Consider the following 18,762-nt stretch of genomic DNA (forward strand, 5'->3'; position numbering starts at 1 on the left):
GTTTGCTTCACCGGACAGCAGTACTTCCATTTTAAAAGACAGTTTATATACTTTAAAAAGATCGCGTACATTAAATGTGATAGGACAATCCCTAGAAAAACACCAAGCCGACCTGCACGGTCATTTAAAAAGGTGCCGATTGTCAGAGCCACAGATCTGTGTTCAAGCTGAGTCATTCCTTCCCTAGATGTGTCTCACCGTGTGTGTATGGTAGGTGATTTCTAGTATCCGTGACCGAACACGTTCTCAAGTAGAAGTGCTTGCAGTAAAATGTCTTAACCTAAATGTAGGTCTATTTTAGTGTTTGAGTTGCTTTGCATAGATGTTAAACCTTACTATTGGTTTAGCTGATGGAAATGCAGGACCACTCACCATTCTGAGGGAGAGCGGTTAGGCCTTACTGGATGTCCTGTTCGTGCTCATTTAAAAAACCTAATCAGGTCTATTTTTGAAAACAAGGGTTCCAGGTAGGATTTTTTTTTTTTTTGAACAGCAGAAATTAAAGATTTCCCTGCGCCTCAAAAGTTATTAGACATCAGCCAGGTAAGTGAGGCTGATCTGAAAATTGAACTAGGTTTGTGACTTTGAAAACACATTTAAAAACTGACTCCACACAGTGCAAACTGTTAACGGGACACTGGCCATACTTTTATCAGTATCGGTTTAATTGCTAAAAGCAAATATTAAGGTACTTGTTATGGAAACTCCTAAATGTTTTTGTATAAAATTAAAGAATTTTTGAAGTTTTCTAAGACCAATAAGAAAAATCTTTCCCCTTTGTTACTAGCATTACTCTTTCTTGATTAATAATAGAAGCTGTAAGAGAAGTTGGTTATTCTCAAATTTGGGGATTCACTGTACTTGACATTTACTACATGTAATGGAGTTCAGGTGGGTCTGCAGTTTGCCCTTCAATACTTGCTGGTTGGGCCAACTGTATGTCCCTTAAGCCAGTCTGCTGAACAGGAATGTTTCTTAATGGTTTAGCCCTTAGCAAGTTCATTTGTTATTCTGTAGGCATTTAAAAATTCTCACTGCTTTTCATTTGTACCTAATTTTGGGAAGTATTTTTTATTTTTCTGAAGTGAGGAGCAGGGGAGGCAGACAGACTCCAGCATGCTCCTGACAGAGATCCACCCGGCATGCCCACCAGGGGGCGATGCTCTACCCATCTGGCCTTTTGCTCCATTGCAATTGAAGCCATTCTAGCACCTGAGGCAGAGACCATGGAGCCACCCATAGCGCCCGGGCCAACTTTGCTCCAGTGGAGCCTTGGCTACAAAGGGGGGTGGGGGGGGAGACAGAAGCAGCAGATAGTTGTTTCTCCTGTGTGCCCTGACGGAATTGAACCTGAGACTTCCAAATGCTGGGCCGATGCTCTACCGCTGAGCCAACCGACCAGGGCATATATTCTTTTAGCAATTTTCAGAATGGTAGATTCATGTCCTAGCAACTTTTGAGTAACTAGTGACTTTAAGTATCCTGAATTCAGGTGTTTCTGTGTTTATATTTCAGTCCCTTGTATTTTGTGGGCAATGGAATCCCCTTCAAGGTTGTTCCTACTTGATGTCAAGCGTCTTGTCTTCAAAGAGGAGTGTTTAGAGGCAGTCGGGGTGAGAGTGCTCACTGATTTGTTACTGATGGATAGCCAAATCAGACCCTTTGGGATAGAGCCGAGGTGAACGAGAAGAGCCCTGAGAAGGCAGGGGTGCACTTGGGGCCCGGCTGCCGGAAGCTTCCGTTCATTTGACGCCGGTCACGTAAGGTTAGGTCATGGCTGAGCACGCGCCAGATCTGTCACCTTCCGCCTCAACCAGGGGTGGAATAAGGCCACTTGGGGAGAGCAGATGGGGCTGTGTACACTGGATCGTGCAAATGATGGGGAACGTTTATAGCTTGCAGAAGCTATTGTGTGCTTGTGACAATTAACTTAGTGGGGTGAGAGAAACTAATCAAAGACTGGTCTGGGCCCTGGCGATCACAGGGTTAAAGGTGGTTCAGAAAAGGGACGGAGCCCTCCCAGCCAGCTCTCACCAAACCATGCTCCCTGCTCCCTGACTCTCACCTTGGCAGTCAGGGTTCTGTGTTCATGCTGTGAGCTTTCAAGAGCTGATTTTGAGAAAATTTTAGAGCCTCATCCATGAAGGATGTCTTTTTTTTTTTTTATTAAACTGCTGGATCCTATTGGAGATTTGAAGGCTGTGTTTGTCTTCTGTTCTTAGGTTGGAGGTCCTTTCCCTTCCTTTCTTTACAGCGTTTGTAAGTCTGCAGGTGACCTGGCATTTGTGGAGTCTTGAGATTGGAGAGCAGAAAACAAGAGTCAGATGGCAGTGCTGTTGGTTTACTTCCGCTTGAACATGAGACAAGGAAGCATCCAAATGTTCAGATACATACTGTGCTGCAAAGTTCTCAGTGCTTAGGATGAGGCCGTAAGCAAAGCAGGCGACTGCCCTGCAGGGCTGAGGGCACTGGGCTGGCGGGCTGCGGAAGGACTCCTCGCCAGCCGAGAGCTGGGGCTGGAACGCAGGGCCGCGGACTCCGGCACCAGGCTGCCCAGCCTACCCAGCCTTCGCCTGGACTCTCACCAGCTGGCTCACTGACCTCCCTGCAGCCGCTGCTGCACCTACAGATTTTTGAAAACTGGATGTTGACCTTTAGATTCAAAGCCTTTGATAGACAAGTTGCCAGACAAATTGGTATCTCCAGTGTTGATCACTGCTCTGCAGTAAAAAGGAACAACTACAGGCGCTGGCAGACAAAACATGCTGAGCAAAGTGACCCAAATGCAAGAAAGAGCACGCACTGTGGTTCCATTCACGGAACTAACATCGAGAGCCAAATGAATGGGAACCCGGGACGAGGGATGGGTGGGGGAGGCCCCCGGAGGGGTGTTCGCATAACTAAACATCTGTCAAACTCCAAGGGCACTTCAAACATGCATATACACTTGTGTGTGTGTAAACAGTACCTTTTTAAAAGCCTTTGCCGGTCACCTGTGGGCCTGTGAGGGCCTTCCGAAGGATGATCAAGCCTGTTCGCCCTCCTGCCGCTCCTACCCCAGCCTGTCACCCAGGCTTTCTCTGCTTGCAGGCCCTTGACATCTTTTACCTGTGGTATTTATTCCTTTGCACGGCTGGCTCTGCTTATTGGCTGTCTTCTCTAGTGGTGGCGAAGTGGTTCTTAGAGCAGGGACCTTGTCCATCCTCACCCACGGCCTCATGCACAGTAGGATCTCAAATAATGGTGATTGAATTACTGAGAAATGACAAGTAGTAGCACATAGTAAGGGCTACTGGAACATGTCATTCAGACAGGGAAAACATTTACATGCATGTGCATGTTAAATAGGTATGTGGAAACTGTTTGAGGGTGTGACTGATGGGAAAAGGAAGAATGTAAAAGGACTGAATTTGGAGTCAAAAGACAGATTCTGGTTCAAAACCTTTTCAACTGTCGATTGAGAATGACCCTGCCTTCCTGCTTCATGAAGTGAAGAAAATAGTATGAAAATAGCCCGGAAGCCATGATAAGCATTATGAACAGCTAAAAACCATTGGAGCCCTCACTGTGTGCCTGGCTGACTATTCAGTGACTCGCAGCTGAGTTGTTAATGTCCTTACCCATGCTTTGTAGATAGGAAGCAGTCTCAGATTTGCTGGAGTTTATCAGTAAATGTTAGAGGCAATAATACTCAAGTCTAGTGGTCAGTCTTATTTGAGAGACTCTTATTTGGGAGATGCCCAAATATACTATATCTGAGCATTGAAAAAAAATTGCAAGGATTTTAGAACAGTTATATACAGAGAATATAGTTATATATCTATTCCCTTCAAGAGTAACAGGGAACAGGATAGAAAACTTGAACTATGATTCTTAGCAGACACTTCCAGCGTGCCACTTGGCCAAAACCACCTCTTGCTGGGTCTGTCAGTTCGTCACATCAAGCAAAGGACCAGGATGGTGGCGATGACGCAGGCCCCTGTGAGGCATTTCTGTCCGTCTCTGTGTGGTTGGTCATTGTACCTATCTTGGGATAGGTTTGTTTTTATCCAGGACTTGAGACTTAACCAGTAACTGCAAGTCCAGTTCTGGCAATGAGAATGCCTAAGAAAATTCACAGCACACAAGAATTTTCCCCATCATTTGGTGGCGAGTTTTGAAAAGGTTTCCTGCACTTGTGCCCAGGGCGAAACTCAGACTATCTATTTAAGATAGTGTCAGCTTGGAAAGGGAACTTAAAATAGCTTGCAGAGGGGCCTAGTATTTGGGACAATTGTTCCTATTTCATATTCCATGACTACGAAATAACACATACCTCAGTTTACACCCTCATGAAATGGGAACACCAACCACAGGCAATGACACAAGGAGGTTTTAAACCCAGCGTGGATCCCTGGGTTTTGTTTTTGAGCTTGTTCTCCAGTTTCTTTTCTACTATGAACTTGTCCCCTTAGCGTCGGACCAAAAAGGGGAACCTGGCGGTTATGGGCTCTAGAGTGAGAAAGTTGCTTGTGAAAGGAACATACATTTTGAGGTTGGTGGGAAGGAGTAATGCTTCTGAAGGGGCAGAGGCAGTGAGAACAGATGTCCTCAGAAGGGATCTGGTTAAAGGAGTCAAACTGCTTAGCATGCAAAGGGAAGCAAATCTCAGCCGGAAGAGGGCCTGGAGTGGTCGCTGACCAGAGTCCTGCTGGCTCTTCCCGGTTGCTAGCCAGTCCGGGCTGGGGTTGCAGTGAAGCCTCGCGACCGCTAGGTGGCAGCCGTGCGTTTCCAAAGCTGGCTCGCCAACCCGTGAGCCTAGCTGGGATCCTGAGTACCCAACCCTGAGCCCCGGTGGGGAGAGTAAGAGACATCCTGGAGATCCCTCCCCCTCAACCTCACAAGGTTTTCTGCACTTGTATCCAATTCAGAGAAGGAGATTGGAAGGGGATTACTTAGTGGGGCCAGCTGTCCGAGAAGGCAGCTGGGCTACGCCAGGTCCTGAGTGTACTCACAGGGCGGGTGAAAGCAACCCCCGTTAAGTGGAGCCGCCCCGGGGGCTGGACCTGACCCGCCCCCTCCTGGCTCCTCGCTGGTGGGTGTGAGTGAGTGTAGGGAGCGAATGTGGGCAAGTGAGGATAGGATGTTCCGCACCTAGTTGCGTTCTTGGGGACCACCGCCCGCCCAATTCGGGCGGCGTTTGCGCCGCGGCGCGGGTCATTGCTCCCTGGCGCAGAGCTCCGACGGCTTCCAGCGCTTACCAGCTCCAGCCTCGCGGGGCTCTACCCCTTCGGAGCTGCCGGTCCCGTCACCGAGAGTCTGAGCACCTCCCTCCAACCGGAGCCGCCAGGAGAAGGAGGAGGAGGCAGTGGAGAGGCCGCGGCAGGCAGGCAAGCAGGCAGGGCCGCCTTTGATGTGGGCGCGGCGCACCCAGGCGAGCTGAGCGCCCGTCCGGCCGCACCCCGAGGGGGGAGCCCCCGGGCCCCGCATCCTCATTGTGCCGGCTCGGGCCCGGGCCCGCCCCCGGCCCCCCGCCCCCTCGCCGCCCGCGCGTAGAAAACGCCCCGGCCGCCGCCAGTGGTGGGAGGCGGCGATGCGCACGGCCGGAGAGACACGGAGGAGGAGACATGAGCCGGCGGGCGCCCAGACGGAGCGGCCGTGACGCGTTCGTGCTGCAGCCGCGCTCCCCGGCCCCGGAGCGCTGACCCCTGGCCCGGCACAGCCCCGCGCCTCTGCGGGAGAGCGAGCCCTAGGTTCCAGCCCCGCCCCGCATGCTGCCCCCGGAGTGAGCTGGGCAGCCAGCCTACCGCGGACGCCCGGACGGCCGGCAGTGAGCAAGCCTCCCCGCACCGGCCGGGCGCTTCCTGCACAGCGGCGGCCGCCCCGCAGCGCCCGCGCCAGCCCGGAGGGCGCAGCGCTCGGGAGGAGCCGCGCGGGGCGCTGATGCCGCAGGGCGCGCCGCGGAGCGCCCCGGAGCAGCAGAGTCTGCAGCAGCAGCAGCCGGCGAGGAGAGAGCAGCAGCAGCGGCGGCGGCGGCGGCGGCGGCGGCGGAGGCGCCCGGTCCCGGCCGCGCGGAGCGGACATGTGCAGGCTGGGCTAGGAGCCGTCGCCTCCTCCCCTCCCAGCGATGTATTCAGCGCCCTCCGCCTGCACTTGCCTGTAAGCGCTCGCATGCGGGGCTGCCCACCCTGCCTGGCCGTCTGTCCGTGTGCCCCTGGCTCTGTCTGCCCATCTGACTTTCCGACTGCCTGTCTGTCCGCGCGCCCCCCTCTTTGACGTCCTACTGACCACCTCTCCATCTCTCACCCGCAGGTGTTTACACTTCCTGCTGCTGTGCTTCCAGGTACAGGTACGTGGGCTCCTGACTGTGACCTCCCCCCGCCCCTGCCCGGCGGTGCACGCCGCGCCCCCTCCCTGTGCCCCACCCCTCCTGGGCGCCGAGCCCACTGCACCTGTTCCCAGGGCGCAGAAGGGCGGCTCCGCGCGCCCTGCGCCGGCGGGGGGACCCGCCGAGGGCCAGGGGCTCTGCCGCGGGGCTCGTGCTGGCGCGGCCCCTGTCGGCCTCTGCTGGAGGAGATTCCCGGAGCCCGCGGGCTCAGCCGCTGCAATGTGCTGGCTCCAAGTCCCCTGCCCGCAGCATGTGAGCAGTTGGGACCGAGGGATTTTCTCTGTCAGCCGTCCCTTGACATCCCCGTTTGCTCTTCCAAACAAAAAAGGCTTCTTTCAAGCCGAGTGGATTTTAAGTCCAAGGAGAACTAGCTTCAGTTGTAAATTACTCTGTGGTTTCAAAGGCGTTTGCAGCGTCGTGAGAGACAGAGGGAGGAGCGGGACTAGGGGGGATTGGGCTGAGGGAGCAGGGCAGGGCGCCGGGGTCGACGGGCTGTTCCCCGCGAGGCCGCTCCGAACCAGCCGGGCTCGGGCTCCGCACACCCTTGCCGTAGGTGGTGCAGCCCTCGGCTGGTTCCCCTCCTCGGTCCTCGCTCACTCGCTCGCTCGCTCGCTCTCCGTGAATCAGAAGAGGGCTTGGCGCTCAGCCTGGAAAGCACTTGCTAAAATCTGATCTGTTACTTCAGCAGCTTTCAGACTCGGGAAGGTCTTGGCACGCAGACAGTTGGAACACTCCGGCTTCCAAAGCCGTGGAAATGAAGGAAAAGGGGGGGGGGGTGGAGAGAAGAGGGAAAGAGGGAGCCGACTTCAGCCCCGATTAGAACCAGACCAGGGCTGCCTCAGCACGGTGGTGGTGGGTGGGGGGCGCACAAAGGGAACGGGACTAGGAAGTGCCAGCTGCCCTAGCCCCCCACCCACCTCGAGTTGCAAGAGAGGGACCCTAGGAGGAGCTGGACTGGGGCCAAAAGAGATGATCCGCCCTGCGCTGTCTGGGTTGAAGGCAGGTGTCCTCACAAGGTTAGAAAGGATGCTTGTGCTTTAGACTTCTGGGCTCCGCAGCGCTGGGGAAGGCCTTGAGCAGGAAAATGGTGCTCCTTCCAGTTCCCAGGACCAGGAGTGCCCGTGTGTTGAGTGCTGTTGATCCTCAGCGGCCTCTTGCAGTGTTTGGTGGCCTTGGTCATGGTGGTGGTTCTGCTGTCTCCCTCCCCTCCCACTTCTGGGACCGGATTGTTGGCATCCGGTTGGGCCCTGAGCTGGGGACAGCTAGTTGGGGCTGGAGGCTGGAAGGATGGATGGATGGATGGATGGACGGACGGATGGACAGACTGATGGGTTCTTCCCTCCTGTTGGCCAGGCTGGGGTCCCCAGTGACTCCTTGAATCAATACAACTGGAGTCAGTAACTTAAGACTGGCTGTTTGCCAAAGCAGATGTGACCCTGTGTGGTGGCGGAGGTGGGGGTGGAGGATGGCTGGTGTCAGAGAGAGAGGCCAGTGCCAGGCCCGGCCTGCCTGCTTTGCAGCCGAGTCTCTAAGCAGAGGGCAGGCCCCGGGGTCACTCCAGAGGGTCTGCTTGTCTGACCTGGGCAAGAGCTCTTTTCCCGAGTGCTGAGGACAAGGAAGCAGGCACGCAAGTAGAGAGATGGCTTCGGACTTTGTTACCCACACTTCCTGATGGCGGCCGCCTCTCGGTCCCTGCAGCGGGGCCCAGGAGGGGTTGCTGTGTGGTCTTTGTGTTCTCTGGAGGAGCGTGAGGGAGGAACCTGGCCTCTGCATCCCACCTCCACCTCCTTGGCCGGCGCTAGAGCCAGCCTCTCGGGTAGGAGCTGGGTGGTCTGTCTGGGTTAGGGCTTCGAGCAGGTGAGGGAACCCCCTCTCCCCCCTCCCCCTTCCTTTGCAGCCTTTCCCCATTCAAACTGGACTGGGGTTTTAAACCCGCACACCCTTAGTGGGGGAGGAGAGTCCCTGAAACGTTGCACCCAGAGAATATCCAAGAGAGGGTTCCCAGCTCTCCACAGATTTTCAAAGGCACCCAAGATTCCTAAAAAAATAAACACTGCCATAGGGTGTTAGGACAGGGTTGGCAAGCTTGTGCCCCATTCATACTCTAGGGACGAAGGTGGAGTGGCTGGGAGAGGTAGAGCTGAGGGGCGGGGCCCGGCGTTGGTTGTGGCCGTGGGCAGCCTGCTGCCTGCAGCAGCGGTTGGGCAGACGCAGGAAGAGCTGCTCCTCTCTGGGCGGGGTGCTTCGAGGGTGGTAGTGAGAGGTTGCTCACAGTGGTCAGGTGGCTCAATCCGGGGACTCGGCCTGAGCCCCAACTTCAGCTCTCCCTGTCTGTAGACCCCTGTGGGACAGCGGTGGCCTGAGGCTGAAGTGACACGTGATAGGTGTGCGAGAAGAGTCGCAAGTCCTCCTCCACCCAGGAGGGCACGTGGCCGTGCTGGGAACCGGGTCCCCCTGTGCACTTCCCTTCCCAGCTCCATGTTTTGGAGGATGGCTCCGGACTGAGCAGTGGAGTTTCTGGGCTCCTCCCGGGTCCAGGATGGGCCCCCAGCCCCCGGCCACGTATCCCTGAGCACAGCCAACGCCGGACACTGCCTTGCCCGCCCCCACCAGGCGAGCCCCGCCCCCCCGTCGGCCACCCGGGGAAGCGGGAAGCCCGGGATTTAATCAAATCCTTTCTCCGCAAGACCTGGGACACCGCGGACAGCTCAAATCGGAAGAATTTAAAAAATTTCCAAGGGGAGCAAGCGGCGTGACCAGTAAATTGCTTTTCTGCACTTGGCTGAGCGCTGACAATGACACCGGGCCGGGCCTTTCACGCAGCTCGGCGGGCACCTGCCCGACATTGTTCCGGCCGCCAGGCTCGGCTAGGTCCTGGACTCCCCGAGACCGGCGGGCCGAGCGGGCCGGGGCAGGGGGCCTCCGCGGCCGCCGCCCTCCCGCCGCGCCGCTTCCTCTCTCCCCACGCGCGCCCACCGCGTGCTCAGGTTTGGAGGTTTCCTTCCCCGCCCCTCATCCTCGCCCCCCACCCCGCCCCCAGGCCTGGCCTGGCCTGTGAGCATCACAGCCTCCCTCCAAGCCGGCCAGGGCCGTCCTCTGGGACGCGAGGAGGGTGGGGAGGAGGGTGGGAGCCGCCCTGCTGGATAAGCCCTAAGCCCTTTGAGTTTCTTAAAGCCCTGGTATCATCTGTCCGGACGTGGGTCCAGGCAGATCCTCATTCAGGGAGCGGGCTTCCTGTGAGCCCTGCAGACAGGACTGGTCCCTCGCTGACCCGCAGGGCTGGCTCCCTGTCTCCAGGGGAGATAGATGCCTGACAAACAAGAGCTGTCTTTGATCCCGGGCTGTGAAGTGTGGTGAGGCAGGTGTACGTACCCTCCTGTCTAACTCGGGTGGGAGAACCCACCCGCCCAGGTCCAACGCGCAGCTTGCAAGGATTTCCCAGTGCCTCGCACATCGGGGGCCTGTTTCCTTTTCCCTCCTGAAGTGTGAGAAAGGGTAACGTGCCTTCTTCAACAGATGGGGAAACTGAGGCACAGAGCAGGGAAAGGACTTGTTCAAGGCCGTGGCTGACTCAAGACTCTGGATTCAAGATCTTGTATCCCCCCCCCCACACACACACACACACTATATACCGGGCAGACGTTTTCAGAAAGGATAGGGAAATTCTTCAGAAAGAACCCTGGTGGGGAAACGGACTTCCAGGGGGCGTGCTAGGGGTGAGCGCTCCCAGTGGGTCCCCTGGGAGGGGTGAGCAGAGCCCAGGTGGGCGTCCCCACCGTGGAGCGCACCTGACTGGAGTGTGCAGGCTATGCTCCTCCTGGAATGTTCTGGTCCGAGAGGGTCTCAGAGCCAGCCGTGGGTATTTTGTGGGGGTTGGAGGAGTTCCCCCAGTGTGGAGGGGGAAGAGGCACCCTGCTAGCATTCCCGCCAGCCACCTGGGAATGTCACTGTCACCTGCTCTGAGATAAGAAGGCGAATTTAAAAAATTTCTCGTGGTTGGCGTGGCCAGTGTCAGCAGGCTCGGGGCTGTGTGTCACTGTGTCACTGGCTGCGGTGCTGCCTCCACTGTGCCTTGGGCAGCTCTCGGGGGGGGGGGGTCCCCAGAGGGAGATGCAGGGGCAGGCAGAGGGCTTCCTGTCCTCGGCAGGGCCCTTTGGTCCTGACTTTGTCCTCTAGGAAGAGCATTGTGGCTGTGGGAATCTGAGTGCTAACATGCCGGCAGCCCCCACCCAGGATGGCATGGTCCCTCTGGGACAGGCCGGCGCTTTCTGACAGCCTCTAGGATATACCTCACAATGGACTGGGGTGAGGGAATCCCACAGATGTAGACAAGGAGGCACAGAGGCACGAAATGACCTGCCTTTCGGTCGCGAAGCAAGAGGAGGCAGAGCAGGCTTGTTAAATAGCAGTCTGAGAGCCCTGGAGTCTGCCAGCCTGGCTCAAACTCTTGCTCGACCTTGTCTTTGCTGTGTGACCTTGGACAGGTTAATTAACCTCTCTGGGTCTCAGCTTCTGCACGTGTAAGATAGGAAGAAAACAGCCAACAAAGCAGTCCCTGAGGGGATGGAGCAGAGGGAGTCAGGCCCCTGACCTCTTTATCTGTCTTTTCAGACGGAGCCCTGTGCCTCTCGCTCTGGGAGGACTCCCTTGCCACCAGCCCCTGTCCGTGTGGATAGCTCCTCTGCTGGGGCACTGCCAGCTCCTGGTGACAGGGCGAGGGGAGGTGTTGGCTGTTTCCTTTCTGAGGGCAGAAGCTGGCTGACAGACTGCTTGAGTGGGTCTGTCCCCAGTCGCAAGGACATGACAGAACACTCAAGGAAGGGCAGCGCCAGGCCCTGGCCAATGTGGGTGGAGGCCTACTGTCCACACTTGGGACCTGAGAGTGGGCATTTGCTCTGGGACATCAGTGGGTAAGCGGGCCCCTCCGGCTTCAGTCAGGCTTGCTGGGAGGGGCTGGGAGGTGTCTGGGTGTCATTTGCTCAGACATCAAACGGCACAAGGGCTCGGGCCCACTTACAGTACTGCTGTGCTAAGGGTAAGCCTCCTGTGGGCCACAGAGCAGGAGAGCTCTCGGGACCCCAGGGGTTCTGGCTCGTTGGATGACCTCCCTCTCCGTGCCTCAGTTTACCCACGTGGGTATTAGCGAGGTGAGCTAGATGGCTTCTGTGGTGCTTGAATGCATGGGCGTTGGCATGGGAAAACCTAGGTTTGAATCGTGTCTGTGTTGCTGAGCAGCTACACAGCAAATATCTTAACCTTCAGCCCTCCCCACCTCGGTTTTCCCCACCTGGAAAATGGGGTAATGAGAGAGAGGTACCTACTTGTAAGGGTTATTGTGAGGGTTGAATGGGATGATGTCCCCAGAGTAGCTAGCACCATGGCCGGCCCTCGGTAAATAACTAAGAGCAGTGGCTCAGTCCGGTCTATGTGGGGTATATGACAGGCCGCAGGGCACTGGAGAAAGCTAGGAAGGCCATGCTCCTGTGTCAGGGACATCAGGCCTCTTTGTCTGAGCCTTTGGATTCGATCCTCTCTGCACTACTCGCAAGCTGTTGTGGCCTTGGACAAGATCCTTAGCCTCTCTGAGTTTCTGCCTCCTCCTCGTGTGGGAAGCGGGTCGACTGTGCTGAAGACACTCAGTTAGGGTGCTTCTCCGCATGAGCACTCAGCAAACATCTGTGGCTCGCCTGTTACACGGCTGGCCCCGGACTGGGTTTTGAGGGGGATGAAGAAGACACGCAAGACTGGGAAGGGAGGGTTGGCACTTTGGGCAGCTTCCCTTGCCACTCCCCTACCTCCCCCCTCCGCCCACCTCTGCCTTGGAACCCGTTAGCACCGGGTCACTGTCCTGTGAACCGTGCGTTCTCCGCTGGGGCTCAGAGGGATGCCTAGGAGCTCAAGCTCAGGACAAACCCCCGTCACACCCGCTCGGACCTCGGCGGGGAGCAGTAGCCGTGTGTTGAGGGGATCGCTGGGGCTCTGTGTGGCTCCCCTTCCACGTGGGCATCCGGAGAGAACCTCCCTCCTGGGGTTGCCGTGAGGGTGAGTTGTGGTCACCCGGGGGATGACTCGGCGTGGTTCCCAGTGCGTTCTAAGTGTTGAGTAAATGGGAGCTGCAATTGCGCAGGGGACTTGGGCGTTTCTGGGGGCTGACTTGCCCGCCAGCTCCCGGCTCCTGGAAGTCAGGGGAGGCCTGCTGCATCCCGCGGGCCTCTGGCCCCTGGCACAGAGCTGGCGTGCAGGGGGGATGCTGGAGGGGAGGGAACAGCTCCTCTGGGGGCTGGGGGCCTGGAGTGAGCAAACCCCTCCTGCCCATCCTGGTGCCAGGTGTGCGGGACAGGGTGTCCAGGGCCTCTCCTTGCCCCTGGGGACTTGAGAGTAATTTGACAGATCTGGGCAGGGGGACAGGGGCTCGAGGAAACTCTGATTAAGGGCCCCAAAACCAGATGCTGGGGCAAGAGGATCTGGCCAGGGATGGTGCCCCATTTGAATCTTGAAATAGGAGGAAGCCGGTGAAGCCGTGTGTGTGTGTGTGTGTGTGTGTGTGTGTGTGTGTGTGTGTGTATGCATGTCACAGCCATTGCAGGCACACAGAACATCGACACACAGAGCAGGGGACATCCTGATGTGCTCAGGGGACTCCTAGTGGGCTGGGGTCTCCAGAGCGTCAAGTTCAGGAAAAAAGCCTTGGTGGGCATTGAATGCCGAAATAAAGGGCTTATGTATGAGCTTGTGGGTGTGCGTGACTGTTCTCCTCATCCAAGAGCTTTAAGGGAGAGGGAGTTGAAACAAGGAGGCAAGAGGAAGAGTAGAAAGAAGGAGCTTGGGTCTGGAGTCCCGCTCCCGCCCCCAGGCCGGCTCCAGAGCTGGCCGCAGCGGCACCCATATTGACGATCTGTACAGAGAAGCCTGATATATGGGGAGAGGGAGCTCCGGTCAGCAGTTGTAGGTGGCAGCGCCCCCTCCACCCCCCTGCTGATGGCTCAGCCCTGCCAATCAATACATTGATAGCCCTGGGAGCTTAATGGACAGGCTGGGGGTGGGGAAGGGCGCTGTGCAGCATCACTCTGCCCTGGCTGGGGTGGGTGTGGGGACTGTAACAGGAGAGAGAGGAGAGGTCTGGGGCTGAGCATTGGGTGGGGGCCTTCACCGGAGCCCAGCTCCGACTCAGGAGTGGGCCCTGCCTCCCTCTTCTTTCCGTCCAGGGATGCCGGCTAGGGCGGAATTCGTGGGCTTGAGAGCCAGAGATGGGTTCAGATCTTAGCTCGGTCACTTTCTGTATGGCTTGGGTGAGTCCCGGGGCCTCTCTGTCTCCCTCGGTCCCCGGGGTGGTCATCACCAGACCTGCCCAGGGCCCAGGTCGTTTGAGGAGGTAGGAGACGTGCCTGAAAATGCTTAGCTCGGGCCTGGCACCGAGCAGGCGCCCACTAAGTGGGAGCCAGCATCAGCCTCTCTCCCCACGATAATAACAACCCACGGAGCCCCGCGGCTGGCAGCCACTCCCGGGCCTGCGTCCAGGCCGCTTGCTCTCGAGGAAGACTGTGGGGAGCTGCGTTTCGGGCTAGGGAGCGGGGCTGACTCCATTGGGGACCACTCCTGGAGTATGGGGTATGGGTCTCAGGTTCGAATCCAGAGTTGGAAGAAGGCCTCGGCAGGGACGACTGGCGCAGCTGCCACCAGAGGAGGCTGGCAGTGGTGGAATGTGGCCGGAAGTCTGTGGGCTGCCCCTCTGGGGACCAGGGAGATCCTCCCTTTCTGGGCAGGCTGCCTGGAGACAGGGGCATGGCTTGTGTGAGGCCTCAGGAATGGGGGCCAGGACGGGAGGGGGCAGTCTGACCCCAGCCTCCTCTCCTGGGTGGGGGGAGGCTGCTCACGGCCTTCTGCCACAGTCCCTGCCCCAGGGGTGGCTTGTGGCCAGAACCTGTGCCATCTCGAACAGGGGAAGAGACCTGGGTGAAGGAGAGAAGCAGATGGAGGCCGGTGAGGGGGAACTGGTGGGCATCTTGGTTTCTGGACCAGGCGGAGGAGGGGCCTGGATTTGAACCTTGATTCCTTTTCCCACCAGTTCTGACTTTGGACAAGCGATGTAACCTCTCAGAGCCTCAGCTGCCTCATCTGTAAAATGGGAACAATAATCATTCCAACTCATAGGGCATTTACCCAACGTGGTTCTTTTTTTTTTTTATTTTTTATTTTTTTTTATTTATTCATTTTTTTAGAGAGGAGAGAGAGAGAGGGAGAGAGAGAGGAGAGAGACGGGGGGAGGAGCTGGAAGCATCAACTCCCATATGTGCCTTAACCAGGCAAGCCCAGGGTTTTGAACCGGCGACCTCAGCATTTCCAGGTCAACGCTTTATCCACTGCGCCACCACAGGTCAGGCCCCAACGTGGTTCTTGACACAGAGGACATGCTCAGAAGTGGCTGTTTAGGAAACCAAACGAAAGAAAGCATAAAAGGAAAAGGTTGTGGTATTGCTCCTAGTATAACCTTTTTTCCTGAGATTAATATTATGAAGAATTCCCATTCTGCCGATGAGAAAACTGAGGGTTACGGAAATCAAAGAAGGTGGTGATTTGGGGTGGGGCCGGGAAGCACTGGAGGTCGATGCTGCCCATTGGGTTGTTAGAGGGGTGAGTGTCCGTGGGTGATGTAGCAGATATCTGTGGGAGGTGGGACTGTGCCTGGGAAGAAGCAGGAAGTCCCAGACGTGCCTTCAGAGCCACGAGTAGGTGGGCGATGCTAAACTCTTCAGGGTAGCTGTGTTGTCCTGGTGGGAGGGGGGAGCTGGCTGGCTGTCTGGAAGCTAGCACTGGCTGGGGGCTCACCCCAATCTCTCTCCACCTCACAGTAGGTCCCCTACCCAGGAGCCTCCGGGAAGAGGCTTAGGAGGTAGGCAGGGGCTCCATCGGAAAGACCGTTCCCACCTGGGGTCGCTGTCCTGCGGGTGGTGGGGGGCCAGGTGAAGTTCGGACAGGAAAACAGCCTCCTGGTTCGTAGAGAGCTGTGCTGAGGGGGGTGAGACTGCAGGTGGAGGCGTGGCCCGGTCCCACTCAGCCCTGTATCCCTGTGGGGACAGGGTGGGGCAGTGCTGGGAGGGGGAAGAGTTGAACCCGCGGGGCTCTTGTTGCCTCTGGGCAGTTCCTGGATCAGGGAGTTAATCTTTCAACCCCCCTAGACAACTATACACCTGCAAGGTTCCGCAGCGGAGAGCCCTGCTGCCGGGCTGGCAGGAAGGGAGGAGGGAGAATGCTCCTGACCCGGCTGCTCTGTGTGAGCCCGCAGGCAGGCCTGGGAGCTCTGAGGGGCCTCAGAGGTCCGATCTGGGCAGTGGGCTCTCACAGGCGCCCCCTCGGTGAGTGGTTGAGGGAGATAGACAAGCTGCCCTGTCTGCAGGCTTCTTAGCAGAGTGCCTGGAGCAGAGGAAGCTTGGCAATGGGTGGCTTTTCAAAGAGCCCTGTCCTCCCTGGGTCGGGCACTCTCCCTGTCTGGGCGGGACGTGGGGGCTGATTTTGGTCTAGCCGCAGTCGCTGAGCAAACATTTGCGGGGTACCTCCGGGAGCAGAGCCAGAGATCCAGTATGGGCGAGACGAGCTGGATGCCGGGGACAGTAAGCCACTACAGTGGTGTCCATCGGCCCTAGCCCCTGGCAGAGGCTAGGGAGAGGCGGCAGGGTCCCCTGGGCAGAGGAGCCGGCCCACCCGTGAAAAGGCTTGGAGCCCCAGAAGTCTTCCCCAGGAAGCCCCGGGGCCTCCTGCCTTTTCAGGAGTCAGGACTCTGTTTCTGGGTCAGAGGCCACCTCGCTGCCTCCCCTGGGACTGATGGGCCCACGGAGTGTGGCCGGAATGGTGGAAGCCGGCCAAGATGGATGGTTCCTCCCACATCCTGGGGAAGGGCCACCGGATAGCCCTCGCTGACCCTGGGTCACCGCACTGCTCCGTCCAGTGCGCCAGGGAGAAAATCGTTAATGGGAGGCTGGCTTCTGGGGCAGGGCAGCTTCCCTCGGGGACCTGGGGTGAGGAGATTGGTTTGACCTCTGGTCGATAAGGTCTCCCGTGAGCAGGAGGAGAGTTGGAGGCCAGGGAGTGAGGCCAGAGGCCTGCCCCTGGGGGAGGGCACAGGGCCAGGCCAGCTAGGGAAGTCACTCCAGGGAGGTCGAGGGCCATGGGTAGGAGGTCTTCAGGACACATGCCCACCAGGATTGGTCCTCAGGGGGCACTGGAGTTCTTTCCTCCCTGAGCGTCAGGATGTGAAATGTTCAGATCCTGGCTGTAGATGATGATGGTGGGGGGGGGGGGGCTGGCCAGGAGTGTAGCAGGTGTGTGCATGCGGTGTACCAGCGGCCAGGCTCCACGTTGCCGGAGTGTGTGAGTCCGAGCAACCGACTTACCTTTTCTGAGCCTCAGTTTCTACATCTGTTAAATGGACGCAATAAGCGTTCCCACGTTGTAGGGTTGTAGCCTCTTTCCAAACTAACCTATGATTTGCTTGTGGCCCCATGAGGCTTCCGTTCACAAGGCTTCCCCGAGAGCCCCTCCCAGGGCGTCCGGCATTCTCAGTGGTTTCCTCTGCTGGGCACTTCCTTGGCACTGGGCGCTGTGCCAGGACTTTATATGTTTAACTCCAGCACCCAGGGGGTGGGTGCCATTATTATCACCCTTGTTTTATAGGTGAAAACACTGAGCCTGGAGAGGGTACTACCTTGCTTGGAGTCCCTTACCTAGGGAGTGGCACACACTCTGGGTCCTGCTCCTGATGGCCCTGGTGGGGCAGTCAGGGCCCAGCAAGGTGGGGCCAAAAGCCAGGCTTCGGGGCCGTTGCCTGCTTTGTGACTGACCTTGTCCATTCAGCTTCGGAGCCTCAGTTTTCTCAGCTGTAATGTGGGTTCCGCCCTGAGGATGGTAGTGAAGGGTAAATAATGTGGTTCAGCTCAAGTGCTTCTGGGACCCAGGCTGGGCAGGGGGGGGATTAGATTAAGATGAGTGGGGGGCCAAGACCCTGGGCTGGGCGTGGGGTGTAGCCCTGAGGGTAACATGGTCCCTGACTTTTGCAGCTCCCAGCTGATGGGTCAGACAGGCGCAGCCTGGGTCCCAAGAGCTCTGCCATGGGCTAAGTGGGCTCTGCTTTGGTGGGACTGACGTCCTCTGTGTCCAGCATTGTGCCAGACCTTGTGGGCACAGGGAATAAACCTAGAACACTGTCCGGGCTTTAAGAATTGTTCAGCTTTATGGTTAAGATGAGGTGGGACAGACATATAATTGGCAAGGCATAGAAAACGCTAATTTAATATGAAATGTAACGACAGGCCTCCTGATCTTTTCAATTTTCATTTTTTCATTTCTTCATTCATTCATTCAACAGATGTTTGAGTTTCTACTGTGCTTTGTGCTGGGGATATATTAGCAAATGACAAAGAGACAGCTCCAGCTTTCATGGCGCTGCCTGTCTAGTCGGAGGGGGAGACAGACGGAAACCAGATAAACAGATGTTATGTCAGGTGGAGAAATGGTAGAAAGAAAAACAAAGCATGGCTGAGAGATGGATAGTGACAGAGGAGGAGTCTGCCTCAGAAAAGCGGTCAAGGAAGGCTTGTCTCAGGATGTGATACTTGAGCAGAGACTCAAATGAAGTAGAGGAGCCAGCATGTAAAAATCTGGGAAAGAGCATGGAAGCCGCAGGAGAGACAAGTGCAAAGGCCCTGAGGCAGGTAGGTGTGCACTGCTCTCAGTGTGAAATGCTCAGAGGCAGGATGAGGCAGCCAGGGTCACTGGTGGGAAGGAAGCGGGAGGAGATGAAGGTGGAAAGCAGTCAGGGGCTCCTCCCGCAGGGCCTTGAGGCCACGGTGGGGTTTTTATCTAAATGTGATGAGGAGCCCTGCAGTACGTGGAGAGGAGGACCACAGGAGGTGACGGGGTTTGCAGGAGGCCGGTGAGGAGGTGGGTGCCAGTTGTCTGGGTGAGAGGCTGTGCTCAGTGAAGGGAAACTGGAGAAGTAAGTGTTGGTATAGTCAGGGGCGGCTTCCTGGAGGACGTGGTCGGTCATGAACCGAATGAAGCTCTAGGGATGCAGAGTGAAGGCTTCTCCAACAGGAGACGGGGGGTGAGCAGACGCCTGGTGGTCCATGAGGACCCTGAGGAGCACGGGAGGGGACTCCTTAGCATCAGGCCCCGTAGGAGAGGTGACAGTGAACTCTGGCCCGTTCTTTCCCAGGATGGGACTTGCCAGGACTCCCGCCTCCTCACCGAGACCCAAACAGCAGCGCCGGGCTCCCTCTCCCTCTCCCACCTCCATATCGATTTGGGGACTTTTCTGCCCACTCGCTCACTTGATCCTCACGGCCGCCCTGGCATGGAGCCAGGGCCGGGGCCGTCCTCTCCCGTTTCACTGGGAAGGAATC

General features: G+C 57.2%; 1 protein-coding gene across 1 annotated transcript in view; it reads left to right on the forward strand.

Annotated features, from left to right (window-relative positions):
* The first annotated feature begins 5,921 nt into the window (after positions 1 to 5,921).
* The window catches only part of FGF18 (fibroblast growth factor 18), a 32,527-nt gene continuing 19,686 nt past the window's right edge, over positions 5,922 to 18,762 (forward strand). Inside the window, exons 1-2 of the mRNA XM_066342012.1 lie at positions 5,922 to 6,138; positions 6,292 to 6,328. Coding sequence (XP_066198109.1) covers positions 6,107 to 6,138; positions 6,292 to 6,328 — 69 coding nt within the window. The 5' untranslated portion in view covers positions 5,922 to 6,106. The remainder of the gene's footprint in view (positions 6,139 to 6,291; positions 6,329 to 18,762) is intronic.

The sequence above is a fragment of the Saccopteryx leptura genome, chromosome 6 (genome assembly GCF_036850995.1).
Source record: "Saccopteryx leptura isolate mSacLep1 chromosome 6, mSacLep1_pri_phased_curated, whole genome shotgun sequence".
Lineage (NCBI taxonomy): Eukaryota > Metazoa > Chordata > Mammalia > Chiroptera > Emballonuridae > Saccopteryx > Saccopteryx leptura.